Genomic DNA, 13,093 nt, shown 5'->3' on the forward strand with positions numbered 1-13,093 from the left:
TCAAATATATGAAGAAGGGGTACAAATCCAGATCCACACTTCACAAAGATAGCACTCCTATATCCAGCTGGGCCCTGCTAGATCACAGCTCTACAGCTAGCAACTTTAAAATAATGTAAACACATATTCCATTCAATCAACATGAAACCAGCTTACCAAACTTCATAGACCAACAAGGCCAAATCAGTTAATGCTGGGGCTCTCAAACAGGAGTCCCCTGGGGATTAGCAAGGCTTATTACCCAATGAGATCCCCTCCGCCCCTGCTTCAGGTGTTTCTTGCCTCCAGGACCTTTGCACTCTTCCTTTGTAAATTGGAGAAAAGTCCACAGCTCAATTGTCTGGCAACACCTGGGCTCCGAATGCAGTGCATTCAAGAGAAAAGATCAATAGCCCCTTATCTTTTGTACACAAGGCACTTCCTCAAATGTCCACCCAGGCCTCAAACCTATTCTTTTTAACCTTTTCCCCTCTGAGTTTTGATGTCCTGTTGTTCCTGCCTTAGTTATCATACAATGGATCCTGGCCCTGCACATTTACCCAATCCCACCCTTGTTTCCTCTAATAAGGCTTTCTGATGCTGTAATTTTTCAAGATTATGATGCCAAGAACCATCTTAATAGATGTGGAAGTAGAGGTGAGTGGCAGAAAAGCAAAGAAACAACCACCTGTAACGGGAAACACAAGCCACTGAAAATCTAGAATAGAAAGCCATTCTAAGGAATCATTCATAATCATTATTATCCTACTTTACAGAACTGTTTTACTGAGATAATGTATGAAGTGCTTCCAACATTCCAATTCAAATGCTAGGTATTATTACTATTTGCTGAGATTGCTCATGTCATACCTAGTCTATCTGGTGCCACAAAAAGATTTTTAGAGGCCAGTGTTGTGAGTGATCAAACTTTTGCATTTCAATACAATTAAACAAGTACAGGGGTATTTCTGTTTTAGCCAGGTGTGTTATCTGTATTAGGATTTGTAACCTAAAGCTACCAGTACTGGCCAAATGACTTTAGTGTTCAGTGTAGACGTGGCAATGGCTGCCTGCAAACCAGCTTTCTATGTTTCTGTGTAACATGGTTTAGAACTCAGAAGCTAGTCGATATGACATGCACTGCTCCCCCTCCCCTTCACTTCTCTCATACAATTCCCCTCTCCCCTTCTGTAGTCTCAAAGTTTGGAATTACATCAAATGCTTAACATTAACCAACTTCTCTGAGTTTGCAAATCTGTTTCAACCCTAGCTTCAAGTTCTAGTGAAGACTGGAACCCTGGTAAGCAGTTACCATCGTTGGTGTTAGTGCAGATGTAACACTAAACCATGGTTAAAGCCGACAAGGGAGGGAAAGGGGGCGTTTATATAAAAAAGGAAGTGGGGAAACTCTTGTCTATGTTGACTCCTGATTCGCAAACCAACCCATGACTGAGTTTGAATTCCCCATGTTACAGCTGGAAGGGCAAAATCATATTCCCAGCTGTCTTTTTCACAACAGGGCAAACCTTTAGGTTGCTAAGAAAATTATTAAACTGGAGTTTCACCTCTGATGACAGAAGATTAAAAAAAACTTTCCTACCATGACGTTACTGACTGTTACTAAACAATTCAAGGAACAGACACTGACCTCTAAAGAATCAGTCAAACTATGGTTTAATGAATATGAATTCATCGGGATGCAAGCTGGGTCTGGCAAGACAGCCAAAGTTTGCTTTTCCTTGAATGACATTAATGAGTATGTTACTTTTTAAAAAACAAGGATGAATAGCACATTCCAACCTTTCTCTTTTTGATTTGCTAGCTGCTGCACACTGTTCAAAATCTTGATTTAGCTGCTGTAGTTTCTCTTGAAGTGTTTTCTCCCGTTCTATGCTGCCTTCATAAAACTTCACCTTCACTTCCATTGCTTTTACTTTCTCTTCCAGCAGCTTAAACTCATGGAGGATCAAATAGCTGACTCCACAATATTTACACACTGTCTCTTCCCGGGACATCTAGAAGGGAAATGGTAAGCAATATATTTAGAGAATGGATAAAATGAAGTGAAGTAGCAAATCACATACAAAGCTGAGTTAGGCCAATGGAACATCAAGCCTCAGTTGTTTACTTTGACGGGCAATGAATTTCTGGAATCTCTGACTGGAGTCATAGGTGGAATCTAGACACCTATACAAAATGCTGTGAAAATGTTTTTGTTTTTTTTAGCGTTTTGAAAAATGTATTGATTTGCCATAAGCTCATCATCGCCATCTAGTGTCACATTTGTATAATGCACTTAAAACGTTATATTTGCAGCTGTATAGCTGAGTCCATAGAATCAGAGAATTGTAGACTTGGAAGGGACCCTGAGGATGCAGGAATATGCAGCTGTCCCATACAGGGATCGAACCTGCAGCCTTGGCATTATCAGCACCATGCTCTAACCAACTGAGCTGTCCTGGGATCTTCTGCATACAAAGGATGTGCTCTAGCAGTGAGCTACATCCCTTTCCCAACTGGATGTTAAAAAAAAGTCTAGGGGGCAGCAGAACAAGAAATCACAGCTATTTCCCCCATCAATTAGACTGTTTGCTATATTAGCCAATGAAGGAACAAAACAGAGATTAAGATATGACCAAAAAGAAGAAGAGTCTTGCTACTTGTAAACAGCAAAGATCATCTGAGCCCCTGCGAGTGGGAATTTCTGTTTGGGGAGGCTCTCCTGTTCCCTTTTCCTGCTAGCTGTAGCAACATGTAGGTGGGTGTTGCTTCTGAACAGAATTACTGTAGAGACAGAGAAGCCATTTCTACAGTGGGAACAGTGTCTTCTGTCGGGGGTTGCTGTGTTCCAGTCTTCCAACTCTGCCTTTGCCATCTGTTAGTTGCTGCAACCAGCGGGAGATGACAACAGAAAAATAGAACATGGTGGCGCTCAGGCAACTGGGGCAGGGCCATATCTCCAACCCCTGGTTAAAAGATACTGAAAGTTGCGAAAGGTCTCCATCAGGTCTCCACCTAACCTAACAAGGGGAGGAAGCATTTCTCGTAAGAAGAGCCCTTCTGGATCAGACCAATGGTTCATCTAGTTCAGAATCCTGTTCTCATAGTGGCCAACCAGATGCCTACAGGAAGACTGCAAGCAACAGCACTCTTTCTACTTGCGCACTCTTTTGTTCTTTAAAAGGGTTTTTTTTAAAAAAAAATTAAAATCAAGATACTGAGTTATTGACTCCTTTGGAGCACTTCAGACAAATGAATTATCATCTCTTGCCTGACAAACCCACATCTGCGGTCCACCAAAACCATGATTAGGGTAGTGTTCACAGAGAGCATCATGTGATGCACTGCATGTGTCACTTATGAGTCACACAGAAACTATGAAATCTGGCAGGTGTGGGATTATTAATCATCGACACAGGATGTATTTCAGCACACAATTACTTATTTGGGTGAAGCTGAGTTTCTTACAAATATATATATATATATATATATATATATATATATATATATATATATAAGCCCTGCAGCATAACTTTGTTCCCCCTACACTTTCAGTTCAATAATTCTCCCCTGCAAATCACAACCCAATTTAATTACTCCTGCTTGTGTGTATGTGCAGAAACAGAAGTACTGAAACAACTTTACTCAAGCATGTAGGATTACTTCAGGTATATTAACGACATGCAAAATTTTACCTTGAGAAAAGAGGACAAGAACCACAGAACTTCCATGTGAGCACACACGTTTCTATCTGTGCTCCTGGGGTACCCTTATTGAAAACATTTGAATTCTAAGGCTACCAGAATCTGCCAAATTATAATTTGGCGTTAGAATCTGGTGCAGATGTAAGAAAAGTTCTCAGCAAACTATGGTTTAGCACTCAGAAGCCAGTCCTGGTAACAGGTCTGGTGATGTCTTCCCTACACACACACCCCAAACCAATTCCCCACCTGGAGGACCACCCAAAAATAAAAATATGATACAGCATGAATCCCTCCTGCATGTGCACAGGCCACCGGACCATGTTACTTTTTAAACACCTAAGAAACCTTGCTATTGTGAAGAAAAGCATACAAACACCGGCACCAGACTTTAGCTTAAACAATGTTCTTGAAGGGAATATAACAACTGTATTGCAAGATTAGACCAACACAGGTAGACAGCTCACAAGAAAAGCATGGCAGTGATAGCTTTCTCATTTGCTTGCCCCCAGTATCTTGTACTTAGAAGCATATGGCCTCTAAACATTGAGTGATCATACGTAATGTCATGCAGCCATTACAATAACCTCCAGCAACTCTGCAAACCCAGTCAGCGAAGGCAGTTTAGGGTTCTGAAGGGTAGGATAGAGCAATATGTAGTAGTGGAAGAAATGGCAATTTGAGACAAATAGGGGAGGCTAGTGATCAGATGAGCAAAGGCACATGGAAGGGAAACATAATGAATGGGGCAAGCAGGAGCAAGGAGCAACCTAAAGAGGCCTCCTATCAAGCAATGCAAGTTGAATGACATTCTCTTCTGAGATCACCATTGGTCACCAAAGGGAATTGGCAATATGTATGCAGCCTAAATCACCACACAAACCAGTAAAGCATTTATAATGCTGAAGTAATTGCATGATTATTTACCCAAAACCATGTCGGGACAGGACCTGTCATCAAATTATCAAATAGATTGTCAAAAAAAAAAAACAAACCCCCAAAAACAAACAAACCACCCCACAGCATATATAACTCCTCATATTTCCATGAATGAAGAAACACTTTGACTATACTACAATTATTTTAATTTTATATTCCACTCAAAGCCTTTGAGAGAAGAGGGATGACTGTTATCTAATAAGAAAGCTTCCTGTGAAGAAGGGGGAGGGAAAAAGAGATTCAAATGTAAGCAAAAGGGAAGAAAAGACAGTCAAGCTTTGCAGCAGTCAAAACAATGAACACTAATAAGATGTAATTATGAGACAAGCCATAACCAAATTAAGCATTCCAATGCCATACCTCAGTGCTATGCATTTTAACTATTCTTTGATAAAACTATGCGTCTGAGATGTTGGCTCCAGGACTACTATGCCAGCCTTTATTTATCCTAATTCTTCTTTTTGCCTCGTGAAGCCTGATCATAGCTACAGTGGCTCTGAAGGAAATGAAAAATTAATTCTGTTTTTCCTGGCAGTTACAACCTGTGCTTGGAAATATGAAACTGTTATTCAGAATAAATACCATAAGGTTCCAAAGTACTTAAATTACTTATTGAAAGGGGACAAACTGAGCTGTAATGTGAAGGGAAGGGAGGGACTGTTATCCCAAAAAGAACATTGTGATTTCTTGCAGCATCACTGCTTCTGTCTTTCAAAATAAACAGTTTTAGACATTCCACTTCATGTCTCCAGTATGAGAGGGGAGTGGAGAGGGAGCGGGGGGGGGGGGGGTCCTGCTTGCGGTCTATCTGGAAATGTCACAGAAGTGTTAATTACATTATAGTTCCTAAAATGAACAAGATGCTTTTAGCATTGCTAACGAAACTGGGTTGTGTTTAGTTGAGAATTATCACAGGCTCATCTTCCTTGCTCTTCAAGAGCTTGATTGTACCTTTCACTGTATATCCCTAATCTCTCATGGGGGTGGGTGGGCAGGGGGTGGGCATCTTGGGACTCACTCTGACACTTGTCAAGATTTTAGTTCTCCATATACATGCTTGAAGCACAAGTAACTTAACTGCTCTTTGATTAAAGTATGATTAAAAGTGCCAATAATACATTTTAAGCATAAGCAACATAATGGATCAATTTGATCACAACTTAACATGCATTTGAGCCGCAACTGCCAGGTCTGTGCCTATGATTTCTGAAGTGACAAAGGACCCTACTCTTGTCCAGATTGCACATTATACAGCAACAATTCCAATTTGTTATGTTACACATAATGGGAATATAGAGGAGGCTGGGATAATATGACACCAGGTGTAGGTGTGTGTGTGTGTGTGTGTGTGTGTGTGTGTGTGTGTGTTTAAGCCTTTTCTTTGCATATCCCCACCATTCAGGAATATGTTGCCCTGCCCATGGAGGATCCATTAGGCTAGAATGCTGAGTTAAGGTGGGGAGGGACCTGGGGACAGAAGGACGTGGAACAGAAAAAGCTAAGGGTTGTCCATTAAAAACCAGGAGAGTTTTGAGAAAGCAAAGGAATTTACTTGCAGGGTTCCCTTAGACTGATTGGCCATTGTGAGAAAAGGATGCTGGACTCTTCTTAAGTTCTTCTTCTATTGGCACCAAGTAATGATGTACAAAATCAAGGCTGTGGAACCTTTGGCCCACGAAGGGCTGATGATAAATCAAGAGAGGCAGGAAGTTTGCAGCCTTTCAGGATTTCATCGCTCTTTCTAAACCTCTCTGCCATCCCATCTCTCTCTTCCTTTCTATGCCACACCATGTCTGTGGGCTGTAGGTTCCCTACCCCAGTACTAATTGAAAGCACTCTGAGAAACAAGCTCAATATTGTTCTATTGCATTCCAACCAAGAATCCATCCCTTGGGTTAAATGGAGATAAGGGTAACTGTGTTATAAACAGAAGTTTACTTCCTTATAGACATTGCTTCAAACCAGGGATTGAGTCAGAGGTCAGCATCGTGGAGACCTGCCAAGGCTCATCAAGCCCCAGTAGGGGGCCTGATTCCAATCCCTGGAGACTCCTGGCTCTGGTGATGTTCCTCATCTTCCTGTTGCTGCCTGTTCACCTGTCTTCGCCAAGCAAGCAGAGAAAAGAATGAGAAGCAGCAGTGACCACAGCACAACTTAACATCTCCCTTTCTCTTTCTCTGGAGGTTGGTGAGGATTTGGCCTGAGGTGGGGAGAGGGAAGCAAATGAATATAGCAACAGTGGTAAGGAGAAGGAGATGGGTACAGCGTGAGTGGAGGATCAGCTATCTTGCCCAAGGGCCCCCTGGAACTGGCACTACTTCACACAGAAACACAGGAGTAAATATTGTTTAAAAGGTTAAAGGAATCAGTACTTGTAGCAAAGTACTGCACTGCCTGTACTACATATGAAAAGGATCATGGGGTCTTAGTAAGTAGAACATAAGCTTAACATGAGCCAACAGTGTGATGCAGCAGCAGCAGCACACGCACAAAAACGTCGCTAATGCTATTCTAGGTCAGTGTTTCCCAACCTTGGGCCTCCAGATGTTTTTGAACTACAATTCCCATCATCCCTGACCACTGGTCTTGCTAGCTAAGGATGATGGGAGTTGTAGTCCAAAAACAGCTGGAGGCCCAAGGTTGGGAAACACTGTTCTAGGTTGTATCAGCAGAAATATAGTGTTCAGCTGAAGGGAAGTCATAGTCCTGTCTTATTCTGCCTTGGCCAGACTACACTATGTCTAGTTCTGGGTGCTACAATTTAAGGAGGATATTGACAAACTGGATTATGTGCAGAGGAGGGTGACCAAGATGATCAAGGGTTTTCTCCTGCTCCGGAGGCAAGAACGCGAACAGTGGCTTCAAGTTACAAGAAAGGAGATTCCAACTAAACATCAGAAAGAACTTTCTGACAGTAAGAGCTGTTTGACAGTGGAACAGACTCCCATGAGACCTTGGAGGTTTTCAAGCAGAGGCTGAAAAGCTATCTGTCACTTATGATCTAGTTGAGATTCCTGCATTGCAGGAGGGTGGCCAAGATGACCCTTTGGATCCCCTCCAACACTACAATTCTATGACTCACAATTTTAGTATAGCTCTTATTCCACTCCCCACAGTGTATGAATGACCCTCCTACCCTTCCAGGTAATTTGTGCTGTCAGGTTTAATAGGACCAATTACCTGCTCAGAACTCTGCAAATGCAGTCCCTGATCTAACAACAGGTAGTAAATGTTTTCTGAATGCACATGCAGATCCTCTTCCAGCAAGGGAATCTAAGAGTGGAAGCTTGCACAATTCTCCCTTGTTCAATTAAGAATTATTATATATGGCAGAAAACTGGAATGCTAATCCCTCTTTAATAATGAAAGTATTACTTCTTCAATCTTGCATTTAAAAAAATGAAATGCCAACAGGCTTGTGAAACATTATGCATTACACAAATCTCTCATGTGCCACTGTATCCTGTTCCCATCCCCACATCTGTTTTTAAAATGTGTACTCTGGTGTCCATAGTCATATTTAAAGGCAGCTCATACTGAAAGATAGTTGCAAAATATTTACATGTAAAGCCTTTTCATTTTCACTTTCAGAATTATAATTCCTGTTTTATAAGGCTGCTGAAAAATGTGCAGTGTGATCATATATGATACCGATGTCAGAAGTGAATCCCACTGGGATTTATCCAAAGGGTATAGGATCACAGGCTTAGACATGACTGTATTACCAATACAATGAAATAGATAAGTTATACATCAAGAACATTATCACTGAATACTGTTATTACACAGTGCAAGCAGATACAGTTACCCAGTTTGTGGGTAAATACCGGTACTAACAGAGCTTCGTGCAAACAAGCAAGCTCCCAGACAGATCATGGCTTGTATTTTGACTGGAATAAGATGAATCACAGGCCTGGGTTGGGCATAATGCTAAAACAGTTCACAGAAGCACCACAGTAACAAGACCAGAGGTGGAGCAAAGCGGCTGTGATCTTCTCCATAGGAACCTGCATGTTTGCTCATTAATGCTAAACCATTGAATGAAGCCCTTAGATATATGTTTTCTTGAAATGGCTGCAGAAAATCCAGCAATGGGAAGCACAAAATACTTGATATAAAATCAATATAAATCAAAGGGTCCTCACTTTCCAGGCTACTGTTATTTTTCTTTATTTCTTACTTCTCAGCCCCCTTTCATCTATTTTGCAAAATTACTGTACTTCAAAGTCCTGTCCTACTGTCGTTCAATCCCTCCTAAGTATCAGTCTCTAGTAGGCATGATAAAATGGTAATTTGGCTTCTCTCTGCCAGGGCTTAAAAGGGGAAACGAAGTGTCATTTTTAATTATTTGATATTTGTTCCAAAACAACTATATGAAAACACTACAATTTCTGTTGAAATACAGTCAATTATCTTTCCAAAAACATTGGCTTGTACAGAGTACTTTATCTCATTGCATGATTTACATTTTAAAACTGAACTGAAACAAAGGAATTCTTCTATAACTAGCATATTCAGGTTTCACTCAATTTCCTTTTTTAAAAAAAAAAATTGGTAATTTTTGTCACTGCCCTGGAATAATTGCAAAATGCTGCCTCATTAACAACTTCTATCTGCAGTTCTTGTTATACAGCTACTAAGGGCTTCAAAACCAACATAAATAGTGCTTCTTAATTTGACATGGCACAAACAGCATTACAAATATGACTTTATTTCTTAACATCTTCTCCAAACAGTATGGCTTATGAATGTATACTAGTAAGAAAAGCCATATACGTATCACATGCAGGTCTTCACAGAAATGCATTCTATATATTTTAATTAGTAAGTGGTTTTTGTGCGTCTACTGTTGTTCTTTCACTAATTTATAATTATTTTTATTCTATTGCTCTAGATAATTTATACTTTTGATCTCTGGATCTTTTGTGCCAGTCCCTCCTCCATGTTCAGTAATGCAAGTGCATCACACATTACTGGGCATGTGGAAAAAGGCTGTCAAATGGAATCTCTTTAAGTGCACAGAGGTTTGCTATTGAGGGAATGGGTTGAGAGAGAAAGACAAAATCATTCCCTATGCTGCTATTACATGTCATTCACTTTTGAGTAGTTTAAACATGAGGAAGAAAATATTTATATCTGTCTAAAGCAAGATTCTTCTCTTCTAATTGTGTATTAGTCGTATTCCGCACAATCGGGATACCAGCAATCCTAAAAGAGCACAGTCTGCACTGCATTCAATGATCTGGTACTATTTATGTTATTCTTTTAAAATTCTCATGGGCTGGATTCTAGACACATCAAAGAAGTTGCAAAGTTTGCATGAGAAATCAGGTTAGCAAAAACGGAACTCCACAGCGCCATCTGGTGCCACAGTGTTAGAATGCATAAACAACACATATAAAGCATTTTTTCTTTCCCAATGAAGCTGAGCCCCTGTTGAAACCTGTGACTCATTAAAGAGAAAAAAACCTTTCTGTAATTCAGAGGACATAAGACCCACATCATCCTTCTGCCTGGCCAACTTTCTAGTCTTCCTCCTTTGTTATCAAACCCTTTCATTTCCAAATAGCTTTTAGTTGGCAGAATCTAAATCTGGCTGCTTTACAAACCCTCCCATCTCAAGGTTCCTTTTTTCTCCAACTGATTCCACAATCTGTCAAATTTTGGGGGTGTGTGCATGGGTTTATTTGCACAATGTAATTTCTTCAAAAATCCCAGGCACACAACTCTAAGAGGCAGCACGCATGGGCAAATATTAATATACATTGAGCAGCAACAGACAGAATGGAACAATGGCAAGATTTCTGTTATGGACATGACAACAAACTGCAGACAAATAAAATAAATAAAATATACCAGAAAGCAAAAGCTGCCAAGTTTGCCCACTGTAGCATACCTTTCGTATTTCCTCAGGTAGCGGATGCACAGGAATATGTCGGTCCATATCCTCCTATGGTTTAAATACAGATTTGCAAGACTGGCACACAAAACTGTTAAAAGATTATAAACAGACAAAACTGGTTATAAGTTTGGAGTTGAAAATTCCCCAATATGACCTGCCCTGCGTGTGTTTTGCTTTGGCAGCTCAAATGGCAGGTGTACAATATTCCAACCCAACAGCACAATCTGACAACAGCATTTGCACATGGAAAGACATTCAAAAGCAATCACCTATAACATGGACACAAAAAAATCAGGTGTTTGTGGGACCGAGTCTGACCCTCAAGGATGCTGCTAGTGCACTGATGTGGGCAGAAGATAGAAGGTGGCTGCTGCAGGAGTTTTGAAGCATATACACTCACAATGATGGTTACCTACTACATTGATTGGGCTGAGTCCAAGGCACCAACAGATACTACCTCTCCTGTCCTACAAATCAAGAAAAAGAGGTGCTTTAGAAGATTTACTCTGAATTTTTCAGAAACACCAAGCTTTGGGGATAATAGAAAGGGAAGGAAGACTCCATCTACAGCATACTATAGCCACTCCCACCAGCTCCCCTCATGCTGTAAAACATGGACGCAGGATACTACAGTAAAAAGGGAACCAATCCTCATTTTCATAAAGCTCATTGGACTAAAAACAGATTACCTCACCTGTGCATATTAATCACCGGTCACAATAGAAAGGACTATGACAGATGGAAGAACGGTGTGACTCTGCAAGGGTCCTGTGGCCCGCCAGATATTGTTGGGCTCCAGTTCCCATGAGCCCCTGCCAGGATGGACCATGGTCAGGGATGATGGGAGTTGTAGCCCAACATCTGGAGGGCCACCGTTTCCTCATCCGTGGTGTAAGGCAAGTTCCTATGTACTGTAAGCAGGGGAGGAAAGTATTCAGTAGTAGCAGCAGCAGCTGGTAGCTGCCTCACCTATCTCACCTCCCATCTTATAAACATGGTGTAGAGTTTAGTGCATTAAGCAAGGAGATCCAGGTTCAACTCCCCTCTCAGCCATGAAACTCATGGCCCAGTCTCTCTCTCTCTCTCTCTCTCTCTCTCTCTCTCTCTCAGCCTAAACTATCTCAGGGCTTATGTGATGATTAATAATAATAATAATAATAATAAAGGCAGCTTCCAACAAATTAAAACACAATACAACATCAAACATTAAAACCCTCCCTGAACAGGGCTGTCTTCAGATGTCTTCTAAAAGTCAGATAGTTGTTTATTTCCTTGACATCTGATGGCAGGGCGTTCCACAGGGCGGGCACCACTACCGAGAAGGCCCTCTGTCTAGTTCCCTGTAACTTCACTTCTCACAGTGAGGAAACCGCCAGAAGGCCCTCGGAGCTGGACCTCAGTGTCCCGGCTGGACGAGGGGGGTGGAGATGCTCCTTCAAGTACAGTAGTACCTCAGGTTAAGTACTTAATTTGTTCCGGAGGTCCGTTCTTAACCTGAAGCACCACTTTAGGTAATGGTGCCTCTTGCTGCTGCCACGCCGCGGGAGCACAATTTCTGTTCTTATCCTGAAGCAAAGTTCTTAACCTGAAGCACTATTTCTGGGTTAGTGGAGTCTGTAACCTGAAGCGTATGTAACCTGAAGCGTCTGTAACCCGAGGTGTCACTGTATACAGGGCCGAAAAAAGGGGAGGGATAACTGCACACAGAGCTTCCTGAAGGAAGAGTGTGGCAAAAGTGTAACCACAAATGCACACAAAAAATGAATATTTTGCAAGTTACGGGTGAGAAAAAGCACTGCCCCTGCCCCAATCCACTCCCTCTTCACATAACCATTAAAATACAAGGCCCCATGTTCGTCTCCTTTGCCTCTGGTTCCCCTAGGGAGGCGAAATAAATGAAAATAAACTTCAGCAGCCCGGCTGGAATCTGCTAAGCCAAAGCAACGGGGCTTCACTTTTGCGGCAAAAAGCAGGCCATCGTTGAGCCAAGCGCCTTGCTTGCCCCAGAGAGCGAAACGCAGGGACCCGTGGAACTGCCTCATGCCAAGACCCACTGCGCTATCTAGGCCAGTAGTGCCGACACTGACAGGCAGCTGCTCTGCCCCAGGGTTTCAGGCGTAAGAAGTAAGCCCTCGCCGAGTAAGGTTTACTCCCCGGTAACTGAGGCGCTCACTCACCCAAGCAGGAGGTGAGCAGAGCAGCGCGGAAACGGAGGGAGCGGTAAGCCCTGAGGACACACCGGAGTAGGCCGCGCCGCTTCCTCGTTGCCCCGGCAACCAACTTGCCCGCCAGGCAAGGAAACCAGAAGTAGGGCAGGCGCTAAGGGCGGAAGTCTCTCCTCTGGCTTCGCGTCCTCCCACTGAGCGTGCGCAGTTGCTGCCGAGCGTTCCGCGGCGTTCAGTCAACACGTGCTGCTTATAGCCGCGGTCCTGCGCGCGTTTGATGGGAAGCAAGCACCGCTTGAGCGCAATTTCATGGATTTAAATGTATATACCGCCCTTCATTGGAAGTTCACAGGTCTGTTTACGTACAAGATAAGACCAGAACAGTTCTAGGAATACAAGAATGAGAA

General features: G+C 42.2%; 1 protein-coding gene across 9 annotated transcripts in view; it reads right to left on the reverse strand.

Annotated features, from left to right (window-relative positions):
• LEKR1 (leucine, glutamate and lysine rich 1) overlaps nucleotides 1-12,812 on the reverse strand; it is a 73,654-nt gene extending 60,842 nt beyond the window's left edge. The window contains exons 1-5 of one of the 9 annotated variants that reach the window (XM_077929847.1): nucleotides 12,699-12,749; nucleotides 10,938-10,988; nucleotides 10,516-10,609; nucleotides 4,980-5,115; nucleotides 1,780-1,994 (exon numbers count right to left, since the gene is read on the reverse strand). In XM_077929847.1, coding sequence (XP_077785973.1) covers nucleotides 1,780-1,994; nucleotides 4,980-4,994 — 230 coding nt within the window. In that variant the 5' untranslated portion in view covers nucleotides 4,995-5,115; nucleotides 10,516-10,609; nucleotides 10,938-10,988; nucleotides 12,699-12,749. The other 8 variants (XM_028731368.2, XM_028731367.2, XM_077929848.1 and 5 more) reach the window with 8 other exon arrangements.
• Nucleotides 12,813-13,093: the final 281 nt, after the last annotated feature.

Source organism: Podarcis muralis, chromosome 6 (genome assembly GCF_964188315.1).
Source record: "Podarcis muralis chromosome 6, rPodMur119.hap1.1, whole genome shotgun sequence".
NCBI classification, from domain to species: Eukaryota; Metazoa; Chordata; class Lepidosauria; order Squamata; family Lacertidae; genus Podarcis; species Podarcis muralis.